At 45.5% G+C, this 15,817-nt stretch overlaps 2 protein-coding genes across 6 annotated transcripts in view; one reads left to right on the forward strand and one right to left on the reverse strand.

Annotated features, from left to right (window-relative positions):
- Positions 1-5,945: 5,945 nt before the first annotated feature.
- GPR151 (G protein-coupled receptor 151) lies at positions 5,946-7,187 on the forward strand. The gene has a single exon (XM_045818867.1). The coding sequence runs from the start codon at positions 5,946-5,948 to the stop codon at positions 7,185-7,187; it is 1,242 nt and encodes a 413-aa protein (XP_045674823.1).
- A 1,666-nt stretch (positions 7,188-8,853) lies between these two features.
- TCERG1 (transcription elongation regulator 1) overlaps positions 8,854-15,817 on the reverse strand; it is a 60,983-nt gene continuing 54,019 nt past the window's right edge. For 4 of the 5 annotated variants that reach the window (XM_045825654.1, XM_045825646.1, XM_045825636.1 and 1 more), the window contains 4 exons: positions 14,749-14,928; positions 14,004-14,087; positions 12,608-12,708; positions 8,854-11,423 (listed from right to left, as the gene is read on the reverse strand). In XM_045825654.1, the coding sequence (XP_045681610.1) occupies positions 11,222-11,423; positions 12,608-12,708; positions 14,004-14,087; positions 14,749-14,928 (567 nt within the window). In that variant the 3' untranslated portion in view covers positions 8,854-11,221. Of the gene's footprint in view, positions 11,424-11,692; positions 11,787-12,607; positions 12,709-14,003; positions 14,088-14,748; positions 14,929-15,817 lie in introns of all 5 variants that reach the window. The other variant, XR_006784189.1, reaches the window with a different exon arrangement.

Raw genomic sequence — 15,817 nt, forward strand, 5'->3', positions numbered from 1 at the left:
CGTGGGACATGGGACCATTTCCATTTAAATGATTCAAATTAAGTAAAATTTAAAGGTCTCTGAGTTGTCCTACCCCCATGTGAAGTGGTCAGGTGGTCACTTGAGGCTCCCTTGCTGGACGGTGAGGTTCGGGAACCCTGTTGCCGTCACATAGCACTCTGGCAGATAGCACTGACATACAGGGCACCGACTGGATCACTTCATAAAGTTCTCTTTTTTACTGGATTCACTGGAGTGACTGGCTAGTAAAGCTATATAGGCTTCAGGGGTACAGTTCCATAACACATCATCTGTTATAGGTTTCAGAGGTACAGTTCTATAACACATTATCTGTACATAGTATTGTGTGTTCACCACCCCAAGTCCATAGTTTTCTGAGGAACACTAGCCTCGTAGAATGCCATGACCCCGGCTGCACTCACCTGAACGGCTCTGCACCCCGAGCCCCGTGCCTTACACAGGAGCACGGATATCACGCATCTCCAGGACCTGGACTCCAACATCAGGTAAATCCAAGTTTGAATCCCAGCAGGGCCACTTCGCAGCGGTGTGGCCTTGGGCAGGCTCCTTGACTTTGAATCTCACTTTCTTCATCGGATAAACGGAAAGAGAGATCCTCATTGCTGTGAGCGTGACACGAGCCAGCACATGCAAAATTTTCCACTGGAAGCCATGCTTTGCAAATATTAACATCTCGACAAATGTAAGCTACAGTAATTATGTTTAAGGTGCAGAGAAGTCCTCTTCTACTTTTGTTTAGTCCAGCACTTCCCAAATTTACCACCACCAAACTTTTTTAGAACACGGGGAAGACAGGGTGCTAGTCCCTCCCTCCAAGGGGGCTATGCCCTAACCCCGGGAGCCTGTGCATGTTGGCCTTACGTGGCCAAAGGACGTGTGCAGATGGGATTAAGACAAGGATCCTGAGATGGGAGGTCATCCTGGATGGCCCCGTGGGCCCCATGTAACCACAAGGGCCCTTTATGAGAGGGAGGCAGCAGGGTCAGGGGGAGATGCGATGACGGAAGCAGAGGTGGGGGAGGGGCGCCACGATGCTGGCGTTGTAGGTGGTGGAAGGAACCACGAGTCGAGGAATGTGGGAGCCTTTAGCAGCTAGAAAAGGCAGGGAAGTGGGCTCACCCTAAAGCCTCCCGAAGGCATGCAGCTGGGTGGACACCTTGATTTTGGGATTGTTGATCCCCGGGAGAGTAACAGGATGTGTGTTGCTTTCAGCTACTAAATTGGGGGCATTTCTTAGAGCAGCAATGGAAGCGAACTCAGGACACCTGAAACCAGCTCTCGGGGGCTGATCGGGTGGGAAGGGCGGGAGCAGAGCTGAGACCCAGGGCTGGGATCGGGTTGGCACCCCATTGGCTGTGGGACCACCAGCAAGTCCAGCCTCTGGGTGCTTCGGCTTCTTCTACAAAACAAGGACACTATCATCTACCTCCTCTACCTAAAGCTTAAAAATTTTATGAGGGTAAAAATTATAGACCTACTTTGTGAGAAAAACCCAAACTTCTCAATTACAGCTACTGAGCAACGATGCATAGAGTAGTTTTAGGAGGAAACTTTTAGAATTCCCTGAACTTTCAACAAGGATTTGTAATGAAGGACTGAGAGGATTTGTAATGAAGGACTGAAAAGTGTTAAATCTTGTTTGTTTTAATGCAATCAGCAGAAAGGCTGATAGGCAAACATTGTGCACAGGCTGAAATATGCGCCGCCTTCCTTCCTGTCTGTCCAAACATCTTGCCTTTCAAAGAGAGCATTTTGTTATGGGGGAAGGATTGAAAACAATTTTTGAAACTTTTCTCCTCCCAAGAATTACCATGAAGGGTGAAACCTACAGACCACAAGGGCTGCCTCTCCCGTTTGAAAAAGGAAGGCAAACATCCTGGGCCTCGGGGGTGGCAACGTACTCTGCTTTCTCCACAAGCCACCCAGCAATCAGTTCACCACCATTCTCGTGAACACTCAGCGTTCCTTCCCAGGGCTCCACCGGTCCGGGGATGTTTGAATCCCGTGTGGAGATGCGGCGCCACCTGCTGGACTTGGGAGGCATAGAACCAGCTCCAGTCTGCACTGGACCGAGAGCATGACATCACTACACTCAGGATGAGCAAGACTGTGGAAAGATTAAATACCCCAAACCACTAGTTCGGCTACTTTTAATGGGCAAATTGTATGATATGTGAATTATATGTCAATAAAGATATTTTTAAAAGAATGTGGGAAAGATTATTCTGCAAGGGGATTATGGCCGTGGAATTTTGATTCGACACCTAGGTTTTCCTCTAAATGACGGCACCTGTTGTTTAGTAGGTCCCACAGCAAACGGCAGCCTACAAAACAAAACAGCTGGAGCCAAGAAAGGGCTGATCACGTCTAAAGTTCAGTTTAACTGGGGCCCCCCTAGATATTTCAGCCCTTCCCTTGCGGAAAGCCCGTTCTCTCAGGACGATGTGCCCCCACAAAATAGCAACCACTGCCGTGGTCATGGCGGTGAAACCCGTCCCTGGGAGTTCTCTCCAGCATCTCTGGCTGACCAGGGCCTCTCATCACACTACGACAAAACTCACAGCTGCCACTGTAGTCTGCACCACAACAAAGTAAACAGCCAATTCTTGCAAAAGGAAAAACAGGTGAAAGGAAATAACAGCACAATAGCAACCACAGCTGTGTTTGATAGGACCATGAGTGATTTTCTTTTTCAAGAAAGCTGAAAGTTCTACCTAGGTTGACACAATGCAGCCACCCCTCATATTCCCATCAGCCTCCTGCTTTGCAAAGGGCCTTCACACCCACGTCTAAACGTGAGGTTGCTACAAAGGCAACAGCCCAGGCAGGAAAAAGGTGCAAAACGGCGTGAAGAGCAAAAAGCCCCACCCTGGTCTCTGAGGCTCCTGGAGCCCAGCTGGGGTCCTGCTCCCAAGGAACCAGTAATGGCGGACAAGCCACTTACACTTTGAGCGCCTGTCACACCTGGAAAATAAAGGTTCCACCCAGACAATGCAGGGAGTCCCCTTCCAGACTTGACAGCCTCATCTTGCAGGGACGAGGCTCCGCTCTGGCTCCCAGTCTGTGGCGTTGGAAACACACAGGATGGGCGTGAAGCCTGGAGCGCACACAAACACACCGTACACGGTCACGGACATGAAATAACAGGGCAAAAGAGTCACCTGTTTCCAGACTTGGTGACCACTTTGTGAGGAAGGGCAGTCCGCCTCCTTCCACCATCTCTCCTACAGTGGTCTTAACGGGAGAAGGGGGAGGGAGGAGAGGACGGAGGCTGTCTTGTCGGAAGGGCCATGGAGACCCAGCCGGACCTCCTTGGCACTTACCTTAGCAAGGGACTGTCACTTAGCTAGCACCTGCAGCCTGGAACGACACTCCATGGCACCGGATGCCAAGTAACGGGACACGCCACTCGAGAAGGCGCCACAGCAAAAGAGAGTCCACGGAAACAGGATAATGGAAGTCCAAAACAGAGCACAACCAGAGGACGGGAGAAAGGACGCCTGCAAGAGCAAGGTCATGGGCGCAGAAGGAGACACCAACCCTGCGATGCGGCCTTCCGACCACTTCGGGAGTGGGAGTGAGGGCTGACTCAGGCCGTGCCTGTGCGGATGGAGCCCACGTGCTCAGCTCACTGATGCGCCGTAGCTGGTCGGCGAGGCCCCGCGGACCGCTCCGCCAGCCTGGGCTTCACCTGCGCTGTGCGGAGCCTGACAACCTGGAGGCGGAAGGAGAGGTCAGCTCTGGGGGACCTGAAGTAAGCCATGCTCAGGTGCCTGATGAGAAGCAGCTGTCTGCGGGGGTGTGGCAAGGGTGCCGAATCCACAGCAGTGGGATGGGCTCCCAAAAGTCTCCTCCGGAGATGAGCAGGCAGGTGCAGGGCGAAGCCCCAGCTCGGATTTCGTTCTCCAAGGAAGCCTTTGCCTGACTTCCTTACCCGTTCTCAGGTTGCTCCAGGTGCCCCTCGTCCGGGCATCATCAGCCAGGACGCTTGTAGTGTTGTCACTGACCTTTCTTGATTGGTTATCTCCTCAACTGGACTGTAGCTCCCCAAGGAAATGGACTCTACCACACTGGACTCCCAGGGGCTGTTGGCGTGCGTGACAAAGAGGAAGGGGCTCACGGCTTTGTATTTGGTGCCAAAGGGCTTGACATACGCTTGCTCAGCTGAAACCTAGTCTCACAGTCGCAGTGCTTAAGAGCCAGTAGCTCACAGCACCCTTAGTGGGGCCAGATAGCGGACTGCTATGGATACCAACTCTGGGGGCGGACCCACGGGGGTCCCCTCCCAACTCTGTCATCTGCTGTCTGTGTGGTCTTCAGACCCACGGGCAGTCCTTTCAGCTCTGTGTGCCTTGATGTCGTCACCTCTAGCAGGGGCATTAACAGTACCCTCTCTGTCCCGAGAAAACTTAGCAGGGAGGGCGGCACTTAGAACTCACACAATCTATCATGGTATTAGGGGCGTACCCCCTTTTATTGAGCTCCACAGATGTTGCATTCTTTACAAATTGAAAACCAAGGCCCTCCACCAGCAAAAAGGTGACGACTCTCTGTGGCAATACGTTATTGCGGTGGCCTGGAATTGAACCCCATCTATCTCTGAGGCTTGCCTCTATCAGTCACCGCTTCCTGGAGCTCAGCTATAGGGTAAACTTTGCCCAGCCCTGGTAAGAGATCACACGCAGCTCTGCTTTGATCAGAAGCCACTTAAAAGCTTGGCTACCAATTTGCTTTGTCTGGGGTCTTTTGAAAATTAAGGGGGCTGAGGCCCCTGTAACTTGAAATTTAAAAAAAAAAAAAAAAAAGTTGGCCCTGGCTGGCGTAGCTCAGTGGATTGAGCGCCGGCTGTGAACCAAAGTGTCACAGGTTTGATTCCCAGTCAGGCCACATACCTGGGTTACAGGCCACGGCCCCCAGCAACCACACATTGATGTTTCTCTCTCTCTCTTTCTCCCTCCCTTCCCTCTCTAAAAATAAATAAAATCTTTTTTAAAAAGTCTACAGCTGACATTTGCCAATGTTTTATCAGTGCTTCTGAGTTTCCAGGAGCTACCTTTTGCCATTATCACTATGGGCGGTGTCCCTGTCAGGAGCAGCAGCCTGGGACCCAGCCTGGGACCCAGCTGAGGCATTTGGGGTGGCAGCCGTCCCGTTGCTGGGGTCTTAGTGTGAGTGTGGAGGCCCACGTCTGAGCCAGGGACGCCGGGCGTCACAGGCAGCAAACTCTGAGTCCCAGCGTTCTGCGCCTCCCCTTCTCCCTGCAGCCCTCATCTGCCCTCCCTTCCTACCCAGGGCTGTCCTTTTGGGCTTGGTCCTTCTAAGCTACAATCTCTCCCTGGTTCCATAATGTTTTGGGTTTTTTTTCAATCCGTCTCAGAACAGAATACTCCCTCTACTGAAGGGCTGCTCAGCATTCTAAGAGCAAAGGAATGTGCTGTAACGTACACCAGAGCCGCTGAATCAAACTCCTGGGGTGATTCTGGTGCATGTGTAAGTTTCCAGGATGTGGTGTTTACTGAATTACAGGCTGCAGTCAAGATTTCAGAAATAGCTGGTTGAAAATAATTGCCTTGACTGGCTCTGCTGACCCCCCAGGAACCTAATCCACTTACATGTTATGCTCTCCTCATTTATCATTTATGGGCATATTGGTTTTTTCCTCCATGGGGCTGACACTTTGATATTAGACTTGCTAATGAGCAGCAACCATGTGCCCCTGCTGCCTGTCCTTCAGTGCAGTCGATGGATTTTCCGTGCAGCAAAGAAAGAGCTTAGCAGTCAACCTCCTTCCACATTGCGCTCTCAGAAAATAGGCAAGGGGACGGTCCAGCGGTGTTGTTTGACACTGAAGACAGTGTATTTCCTTCCTATGCAAAACAGCCAAGGCGAAAAGACAAAAAGGCTGACCTCTGGAAGGAGGCAGGATGGAAAAGGTGATTCTGGCAGCCACCTTTGCAGCCTCCAACTCCAGCACCATGAACGTGTCCCTTGCTCACCTCCACTTTGCTGGAGGGTACCTACCCTCTGACTCCAAGGACTGGAGGACTGTGGTCCCAGCTCTCTTGGTGGCCGTCTGCCTGGTGGGCTTCGTGGGGAACCTGTGCGTGATTGGCATCCTCCTTCACAGCGCCTGGAAAGGAAAGCCGTCCCTGATCCACTCCCTGATTCTGAACCTCAGCCTGGCGGACCTCTCTCTCCTGCTGTTTTCTGCACCTCTTCGAGCTACAGCGTACTCCAGAGCTGTCTGGGATCTAGGCTGGTTTGTCTGCAAATCCTCCGACTGGTTCATCCACACGTGCATGGCAGCCAAGAGCCTGACCATCGTTGCAGTGGCCAAAGGATGCTTCATGTATGCAAGTGACCCGGCCAAGCAAGTAAGTATCCCCAGCTGTACCATCTGGTCAGTGCTGGTGGCCATCTGGGCTGTGGCTAGCCTGCTGTCCCTGCCAGAATGCTTCTTTAGCACCACCAGGCTTCACGCAGGTGTGGAAATGTGCCTGGTGGACGTGCCCGCCGTGGCCGAAGAGTTCATGTCAATGTTTGGGAAGCTCTACCCTCTCCTAGTATTTTGCCTCCCGTTACTCTTCACCAGCTTTTATTTCTGGAGAGCTTATGGCCAGTGTCAGAAGCGAGGAACTAAGACTCAAAATCTTAGAAACCAGAGGCGCTCGAAGCAGCTCACAGGGATGCTGGTGAGCATCGCCGTCACCTCCGCTGTGCTGTGGCTCCCTGGGTGGGTAGCGTGGCTGTGGGTGTGGCACCTGAGGGCCGGAGGCCTGGCCCCACCACAAGGTTTCGTAGCCCTGTCTCAAGTCCTGACGTTCTCCATCTCCTCAGCAAATCCTCTCATTTTTCTAGCCATGTCGGAGGAGTCCAAGGACGTCTTGAAAGACTTATGGAAATGGATGATGACCAGAAAGCATCTGGCTGCCTCTGAGTCCCAGGAAGCACCAGCTGGTCCCTCAGAGGTTCTTCCCGACACCGTGCCCTCCCCTGAGTCGCCAGTATCCACACCAGAAAGAGAGGGAAGTGGGAAGGCCGAGATCCCTGTCCTCCCTGACGTAGAGCAGTTTTGGCACGAGAGGGACACGGCCCCTTGTGTGCAAGACAATGACCCCATTCCCTGGGAACACGAAGATCAAGAGACAGGAGGGTGTGCTAAATAAGTTTCAGAGCAAAACAAATTGTGATTATTGTATTGCTGCTTATCAAATGTGGCCGACATTATCATGTAAAACAAAATCATTCCCTTTAGGAGTTACAAAACTTGCTTCAGAGCCTGCGTTTTCAAAATGTGCAATTTGGTAAGTAGAATGTCACGTCAGGAGCAGTGATTGTGTTTCAGAATTAAAACCCGGCTGCCCAAAGGGCTGCGCTGTATGTCCGTGCCACAGGCACTCAAGCCTGGCTAGTCCGTCCTTGTTCACAGTGGCTGTTCCATGGGCTGCTCTCTGCCCTGTATGGACTGGCTGGAGTGGAGCTTATCTGCCAGAAGCTGAACCCTCTTACCTTTAGCTTCTTCCTGAGCCTGCTAGCCTTGACTTCATCTATCAAACTTTATTCCACATAACCAAAGCTCAAAATCTATGTCCACACAATGAGGTTATTTGTTTTTAATTATTTTTAGAGAGAGGGGGAGGGAAGGAGAGAAACGTGCGTGGTTGCCTCTCGTGCACCCCCTACTGGGGACCCTGGCATGTGCCCAGGCATGGCTGAAACCCAGGCATGTGCCCGACCAGAAATCGAACCCGTGACCCCCTGGTTCACAGGCCGGCTTTCAATCTACTGAGTCACATCAGCCAGGGCTGAGGTTTTTTTTCTTTAACATAGTAATGAACACATTTCAATGAGCTATCTTCATTTGCTTAAAATAAGTAAATTGACTTCATGAAAATCTACACAGAATGTCTAGGACTGAAGATTGCAGAGTAAGAAACATCACCTTATTCTAGTTCTGGGCTAACTTCAAATCACAGCTTATTTGGGCCAAGTTTTAGTAAATTCGAACTTTGCCTTATGCCAAAAGCTGCTTCACTGAGCTTTTTAATGCCACCTCAGTGAGTCTTCAGTTTCTAAGGATTTGAGCAGCTTACCATGCGTGACTTTCTCTATTCTGACATGGAAAGAGAACCTAAAAAACTACCCTTCTGTCTCCTGTGTTTGGGGAAGAGCTGTGTTCAGCTCTTCCACAAGCTGCAAAGAGCCTGCTCCTCCCAGTATCTCCTCTCTCTCAAGATAAATTATAACCTGTGGCTAATGATGCAGGTATTAATTACCGAAGGCAAACATCAAATATAATTAATTACAAAAGGGGGATACAAATGAACTTTCTTGCTAAGTAGCATTAAATGTAACCTTAACGTTGAACTTGAACCCCACTCAACTTTTAAAAACCCTCAGGTTTGAGGTTTTAAGTGATACAATTAAGAGTAGCAAGAGAAAAAGGGGGATGGGCAATGTAGAAAGGGAAGCAATAAAATCCAATTCTGTGCTCCTAAACATATTACCAGTATAACTTGAATAGGCAGTAACTGTTCATTTTATAGCAAGTTAAAGCACCTCCCATAAACATGATTATGATATATTTCTTTCCCTGTAACATATAATAAGGACATTTATCCATGGTTCTCAATTACTCTGCAGTGGAACTTCTGAGGTACTTTCACTGAAGGATTCTCTCAGGGGAGAAAAATGGTCTTTAAGGCAAGTGATGAATAATTTAAAATATAAAATTGCTGTGGATGGAATTTTTTAAAAAATGTTCAGTCTGGATGTTAGGGTTTTTATTTTTACAAATGGTCATGGTTTGTTTAACACAGAAGATAGGGGCTGTTTTAACTCAGTTCATTACAAATTTTATTCTGAGGCTCACATGATCACATAAACTACAATTTAACCCGAGTATCCAAAATACTGTTTTTGTGATAAGATAGTTACACAAAGGGATTACCTTTAACACCTGTGATGAACTATTTGAATTAAAGGTTTTTATGTATATTACATGTAGTAAATGTAGGATGCAAGATTCCAATGTTTGATCTCTTAACTTACAAACAAAAACTGTTTCGCTTCAGACAGTTTTGGAGAAGTAAAGTCTGTCTTGAATGCTCCTTTCAAAATCATCGTTTGGCACAAGGAGGCTTTGTGCAGAGGTCCCGGAAACGGACTCATTGATTTGTCAAGTGTCTGCTGATAAGCAGCAAATCAAGACGCAGGACTGAAACAGTGTAATTTCAACCACCCCTTCATTAAGAGCTGGATGCATAGAGTCCCAACCTGATCTCTTAAAGAAATCTGCATGAAAAGAGTCTGATCTGCAACTTGCATGAGCAATCAACCCCAAATACTTTGTAGTAACAGCAGGAAACCTGGGATCTCCAAACCGTTTTCTCCCCACGTCTCTACTGCGAGCGAGAGAATGCCGTGAATGGGCACACGACACCACGTGGGACTCAAAAGAACCAACTGCTCCAGAAGCTTCCCCTTTGTGAGACAGTCATGTTTCTGTGATAGTTGTGTTCCTTTTGTCAAACACTTCCATTTCACTCTTCGTAAGACGTAAAAATCATTCAATGAATTTATATAAATAAACTTTAAAAATAGAGAAGGGGGAAAAAAAGGAAACAATCCTGTTGACTAGCAGTTGTACAGGTTAAGGCCTTAGTGAAGCAATCACGTCCAGGTCACCCCATACAGAGTTCACCAGAATTTTGAGGCATATAGTGTATTTAAGCTGAGTACTACGTAACATAGATGTGAATGTGTTTGTGTATGTGGGTGATGTGTATCTGTGCACGTAACAGATCTGTTGGTATTCCTTCTTTTTAGGTTTTGTTACAATCACAATTTGTGTAAGATTAACAGAGAAAATAGATTATCCTATTGACATTTATTTTTCTAAACATTTTCTTTATGGGGTACTGAAACTAGAAACCTATGAAGGAATGAAATAGAAGGATCTTTCTAAACTGGGGAGGTAAAGCTACAAAGAACAACTGGGGATCAAAGGGCCTAAGTTTCACGGCACGGTGTGCATGACACCTTGAAAGGACGCCAAAACAAAAAAAAGCAGCATTAACTGTCAGTGTTAATGTAAAAGGCAAAAACAAGAAAACAAAAAACAGCTAAGAGACTGAGCACCAAAATGGTTCTTTACACATCCCATCTGTTTTGTACTGCAAATAATTTAGTCTAGTCAAGCCTTTCAAAACTATGTGATATTCAAGACTTAAAGTCAACTTTTTTTTTTGTACCAAATTACATTTGCTGCTGCTTTTAAGAACAGGTTTAAAAGAAGTTTTTATAAACTATGTAGCATAATCATATACAATCCACATATATAAAAAGGATTGGTTTATTGTAGTTCAAATACATAAACTGAACATTCAAACATCTTAAAATTAAACTTTAGAAACAAAAGTTTAACATTCAAACAGGAGTATAGTTTACAGGGAACACCCAGAAAGGTAATCTGCTGTCTAATCCAGAATATTGATAGAGATCACTGAACAGTGAGCATGTTTAACCAGCAGTTCTCTCTTCTGGCCAACATGTTAAATTATGACTGTGGTTCCACACCTGAGAAGAAATTACTAAATAAATCTTCTCTTATGCTAAACAAGACTTGGCCTACAATTCAGAGGGGATAATCAAAGCACGTAAGTGAACAAATAAAACTAAAGTGTTCTTTACAGACAAAGGTAAAAGTATGTCCATTATAATAATCTTAACCTCTGGAAGAAAAGAATTCAATTTTCAGTGTTTTCTCTTTTACCCGCTTTAAAAAACAAAATCAAAACAAACCAAACCCCAACTTAGGTTTTCTTGGAGTCTGTGGTATTTGTATCTTGCAAGTTCAAACCACAAATGCTCCTATGTCTTCAATGTATAACACTGCTAGAAAGAATGTCACCAAAAGTCACTGACTTCCACACCTCATAAAAGGATGATATTTAGCTTCAAGATTTGAGACTTACTAGAGACAGCCTACATTTGAGTATGTATGTCAGTCATGCCACACAAAGAAAAGCATAAATATTTCCAAGTGTTCTCTGTCAGCAACTGTTCACGAATGCTCCTCCTCCTGTTCAGCAGATGGTTTTGCAATAGTTTGACTAATGCACATACATGTAAAAACCTGAAAGTTGGCTCATGCAAGCATTTTGAATGAATAGATACCCCTGTGGCAGAGTGTGCAGAATTATTTCGTTGACCGTCTGGTGGGCTCGGACGCGGTGGGAGGTGGGGGAGGGCCCCGGCGGTCGAGGTCATCCACGTAGGCCACGATCAGTTTCCGCCTCTCCTCTGGCACACAGTCTAGTACCAGATACCGTTTGTCATTCTGCAAAATTTTCTCTACGTCTTTCAGGTGCTGATCAGATTCCTGGATGAGCTTTTTGGATCTGAAATAAGAAAAGAAGTCCAAGAATTACTGACTGCTGTTCATAGGTCTTTCAGTTATGAGCTGGAAATGTCCATCTAGTTCCTAATTGTGTTTCCATTTTTTTTTTTTTAAGAAAAATTTCACTGCAGTGGTCACCTTTGTAAGTCACCTCAGCAAAGACTCCAAGGAGTGAAAGGGCCTCAGAAGCTGAATTACCCTCCCGCCCCTACTGGTGGTCCCTCCAGATCAGGGCTGAGGGTGGGTGGGTAAATCTTGCCCGTGCTGTACCTGTTCTGTGGATGAACAGAGGACTTCAGTCTGCGGGGCTGCCAATCCCAGCATCTTTCACAAGCTTTCACTTTCACATCTTTCACTAAATTAACTATAAAAATGTAGAAAGAAGTCTTACTTCACATCTAATTTAAAAGCCCAAGCTGATGCAAAACATTAAGGATCCTGACCAAAAAATCCAGACAAAATACCTAAAAACCACACCCTCAGCACTATCTATCCTCCCGTGCACATACCCTTCATTAAGATGTTTCAGATTTCTCGTTTAAAGGAAGAAATGCTGGAGCATGAAACAACCACGGTTTCCTGCGCAGATTACTAACATCGCCAAACTTTTCTAACGCCAAATCGTTGGGGCTGGGGGAACTCTGGGCATGCTACAGAGAAATCTGGTTTTAAAGCTCTGAGTTTATAATTTAAGTTTTTTTAAAGTATCCAGCAAACTGCTTTCCTCTGAGAAAAAATGTTTTTACTGAGCTTAAATAAGACGATTTCAAGCTTGAGAATGGTTCAGGAACACTGAATAGTCTTCAGAGGAGTCAAAGATAACTGAAGGATTATCTAGAATAGTGAAGGATTATTTTAAGTCTCTGCATGAAATACAATTCTGATATAGTTGGGGGTACTCCTGAAAAAGCAGTGAAGTAAAAATAAAAGTCTGTTTTAAAAAGTGAATAGATGGGTAACACAAAATAAGAATCGACATCTGGGCCCTTTCTTAAAAAAAAAAAAAAAAAAAAAGTAAGGCAGAGATGGGCTGGCTGTCTTTGGCCTTTGATAATAGTTGGCTGCTTCTTATTCTTAAAAATTAAGAATGTCAACATGTGTGTGAATGCATAGTATGCTCTGGCCATTAGAGTGAGGACTAGTAAAGACAACAACTGCCGACATGGAACATTTCACTGCACACACCTATATGTTATAAATTTGGTCTCTTTCAAAAGCGTCCTGAAGTCAGCTTTGGCAGTGATGTACTTGTCTCTGATGTATTCTTCAAACTCCCTTTGTTTTTTCTGAAAAAATCCAAGAAACAAAACAGTAAGATTAGAGGGGAAAAGGCAATAAGGTACATTTATTTTCTAGTAATTGTTAGGAAAGAAACTCTCTGGGCTAAAAAAAAGGAGACTTTATTATCAATTCTGAACAATCAGAAAAGCTAGAAACTGGGACTGGATCTCTCAGCTCAGTCCACCACGTCAGCCAGCCTTGTACACTCTGTGGTCCACACATACGTCTAACACAACTTAATAAGAATAGCAGATCTAGGGGTTTCTGGGCTCTGCTAGAGAAACCAACCAGGAAAAGAGAATGATGGGATACAAGGGACTGTAGTAAGCTACACTTCCTGACACCATTCACTGTTTCATTCACTAACAGTCTGTTTCCTACACAGGAGTCAGAGAGCACCAGAACAGGGTTCAGCTCACAAACCTCAAGTAACTGAGGTTCCTCTACTCCAAGGTCTCAGGAACACGTAAGAACCAGAGATCACATTACGGTGTTCTACAAGTGCAGCTTAAGTCAGGCGCTTTGATAACTGCCAGCCTGAATATGTCTATCTAGTGGATCCTGGCTATAACATAAATTAAAACTATGTCTTCATTGAATCTCTAAAATCCCAAAACACAGGTTAAGTTTAACAGGTTAAGTTTAAGATTTTCATTTATTTTTAGAGAGGGAGGAAAGGAAGGAGAAAGAGAGGGAGAGAAACATCAATGTGCAGTTGCCTCTGGCGTGGCCCCACCTGGAGACCTGGCCCGCAACCCAGGCATGTGCCCTGACTGGGAATGGAACCGGTGACCCTTTGGTTTGCAGGCTGGCACTCAATCCACTGAGCCACACCAGCCGGGACAGATTAATTTTTAAACATTTTTAAAATTAATTTTAAAGAGAGAGTAAGGCAGGGAGAGAGAAACATCAATTTGTTGTTCTGCTTATTTATGCATTCCATTGGTTGCTTTTTGCATGTGTCCTGACTGGGGATTGAACCCACAACCTTGATGTATTGGGAAAATGCTCTAACCAACTGAGATACCTAGCCAGGGCCCCAAGGATTAATTTTTTAAAGTTTTCATTGTGCTATGCTGTCCTGTTAATATATTGCGCAAGGAAAGAAAAAATAGAAACTTAAAACTCAGATTTATTTCTCATACACTTGAAGGTTATTCAATAAAACCATCAGCTTAGTTGTGGTCAATATACTAGTGATGCTAAATAAGCACCTAATTAATGTTTATAAAGTCTCTCTCTCTCTCTCTCTCTCTCACACACACACACACACACAGCCCTCAGGACAAAATCGTCTTACCCTGTCACTGGAGGAGAACTTAATGCACCGAGGATCTTCCTTAATGATTTTTTTTACTTCTTTCCATGTGGATGTTAAGGTAATCTTTGAAAAGACAAGGTGATAAAAAGCATGAACACAGCACACTTTAACCGAGGGGCTGAACTGCAGCACACATGGTACGTAACGTTACACACTGACCCTCAGTCTCCTGGAATGCCAAGCGTAAGTGGACTAGTTAGGGACAGGGAAGCGGCTTTAACGCAGTTTGTTTGTGCTGGATTCCACAAGAGTTATTTTCATGGCCATACTTTCAAAGTAGCCTAAGACAATCACCTGCAAACCCTGTATCTCCAGGTGCAAAGTCCTAACTTTGGAAGAAATCAGCACCAAAAGAGAGCAGATAAACAGGAGCAAACCCTGGACAACAGAGTGTACACACTGACAAATAAGGGGCTCTGCACCAAATTGAAAATGGAGCAAAAGAAGGAATTTAATAAATTTAGTATATAAGGAGTGACTGATGATGGATCACACAGGCTAAGGACATTCTGAATAGTAGCCACAGGAGCAGATATGAACTTGAAAACCACAAGAAGAAATAAATTTTAAATAGCAAGTACATCATCGACATTTTACTCGAAGTGTCATAACCCATGAATTCCAATAATGGAGCTAAAGACTAAGACACCAAAAATCACGCTAACGTTTTACCTTTTGGAATTATTAACAAAGATTCATCTAGATTAAAATAAGAGACTCTTACTGCAGAAGTCTCGTCCAGAAGTTGCCTAAAGTGCTCCCTCTTCTTTTTGGTAAGTGCTTCGATGTGCTCGTTAAAGAGCTTCTCCTTCTCCTCTCTTTCCAGCAGGGACCCAGACTCCCAGCGGTGATCCTTCCGCAGAGTCCTCCGCGTGTCGGACCACGACACATCTGAAGAACGCACCTGAAACAGAGAGCTCTGTCTATCACCAGATTTATGTTTCCATGCTTCAACAATGAAAGGCTTATTTGTTTAGGAATGATACATTTAAAAAAAGAAGTTTTTAGTGACTTCACCTTAGTTAAGCAGTTAATAAGCAGTCACCAAAAATCCGCTCCTTAAAGCCAGAAATCATTTCTCAGAGTGCACCTAGCCTATTGAGTATATGTTCAGAGGTGATGAAGGATGAAGAGAAGATAACTTCCATCAATAGTGGTCTCTAATCACTTTAATAGTACTCAGGTACTCTATTTAACACCTTACCAACTTCTAGTACAAGAGATGGATACAAATCAAACAAGAAATACATGTCTTACTGTAGCACCAAGCAGCACGTGCGCACACGCACCACTCAATAAATCCTGAGCTCAAATTGGGACTTATCAACTACAATATATACTGGAAGTGACATTTCCAAGTATAGGCAAGAATTGACACGGTTAAGAAGACCAGAAACAGACAACCAGACAGATTCGCTGGTTCACCAACCAGAAGAAAGGTAAGCTGCATTGTTGGTAATGGCATTAGCAGTTAAGTCACTGCTGCCAGTGCTAAGAAATGTGTGAGGATGAATAGACAGGCAAGAAAAAGGAAAAGCACAAAAACATTTATTTAATCGATATTTATGAAGCATCTAAATATGTGTCAGGTAAATACTGTGCTTGGCACTGGGAATACAAAGTAAGTCCTCCCTTCAAAGGGCTCGGTTTTTTAGGGAAGACAGGCACTGCACGCCAACAACTGCAATGACACTAGTAAGTACTGCAGAGATACACGCTGAACACAAGGGTAATAAAAGCAACGGTGAGATCAGATCTGCCCAATGGGCTGGGATCAGTCTCACAGACAAGAC

The sequence above is a fragment of the Phyllostomus hastatus genome, unplaced genomic scaffold (assembly GCF_019186645.2).
Source record: "Phyllostomus hastatus isolate PE091 unplaced genomic scaffold, TTU_PhHast_1.1 phas_contig_150, whole genome shotgun sequence".
NCBI lineage: Eukaryota > Metazoa > Chordata > Mammalia > Chiroptera > Phyllostomidae > Phyllostomus > Phyllostomus hastatus.

Coding starts and splice junctions, on each gene's coding strand:
- GPR151 (XM_045818867.1), top strand. CDS start 5,946: ATGGAAAAGGTGATTCTGGCAGCCACCTTTGCAGCCTCCAACTCCAGC.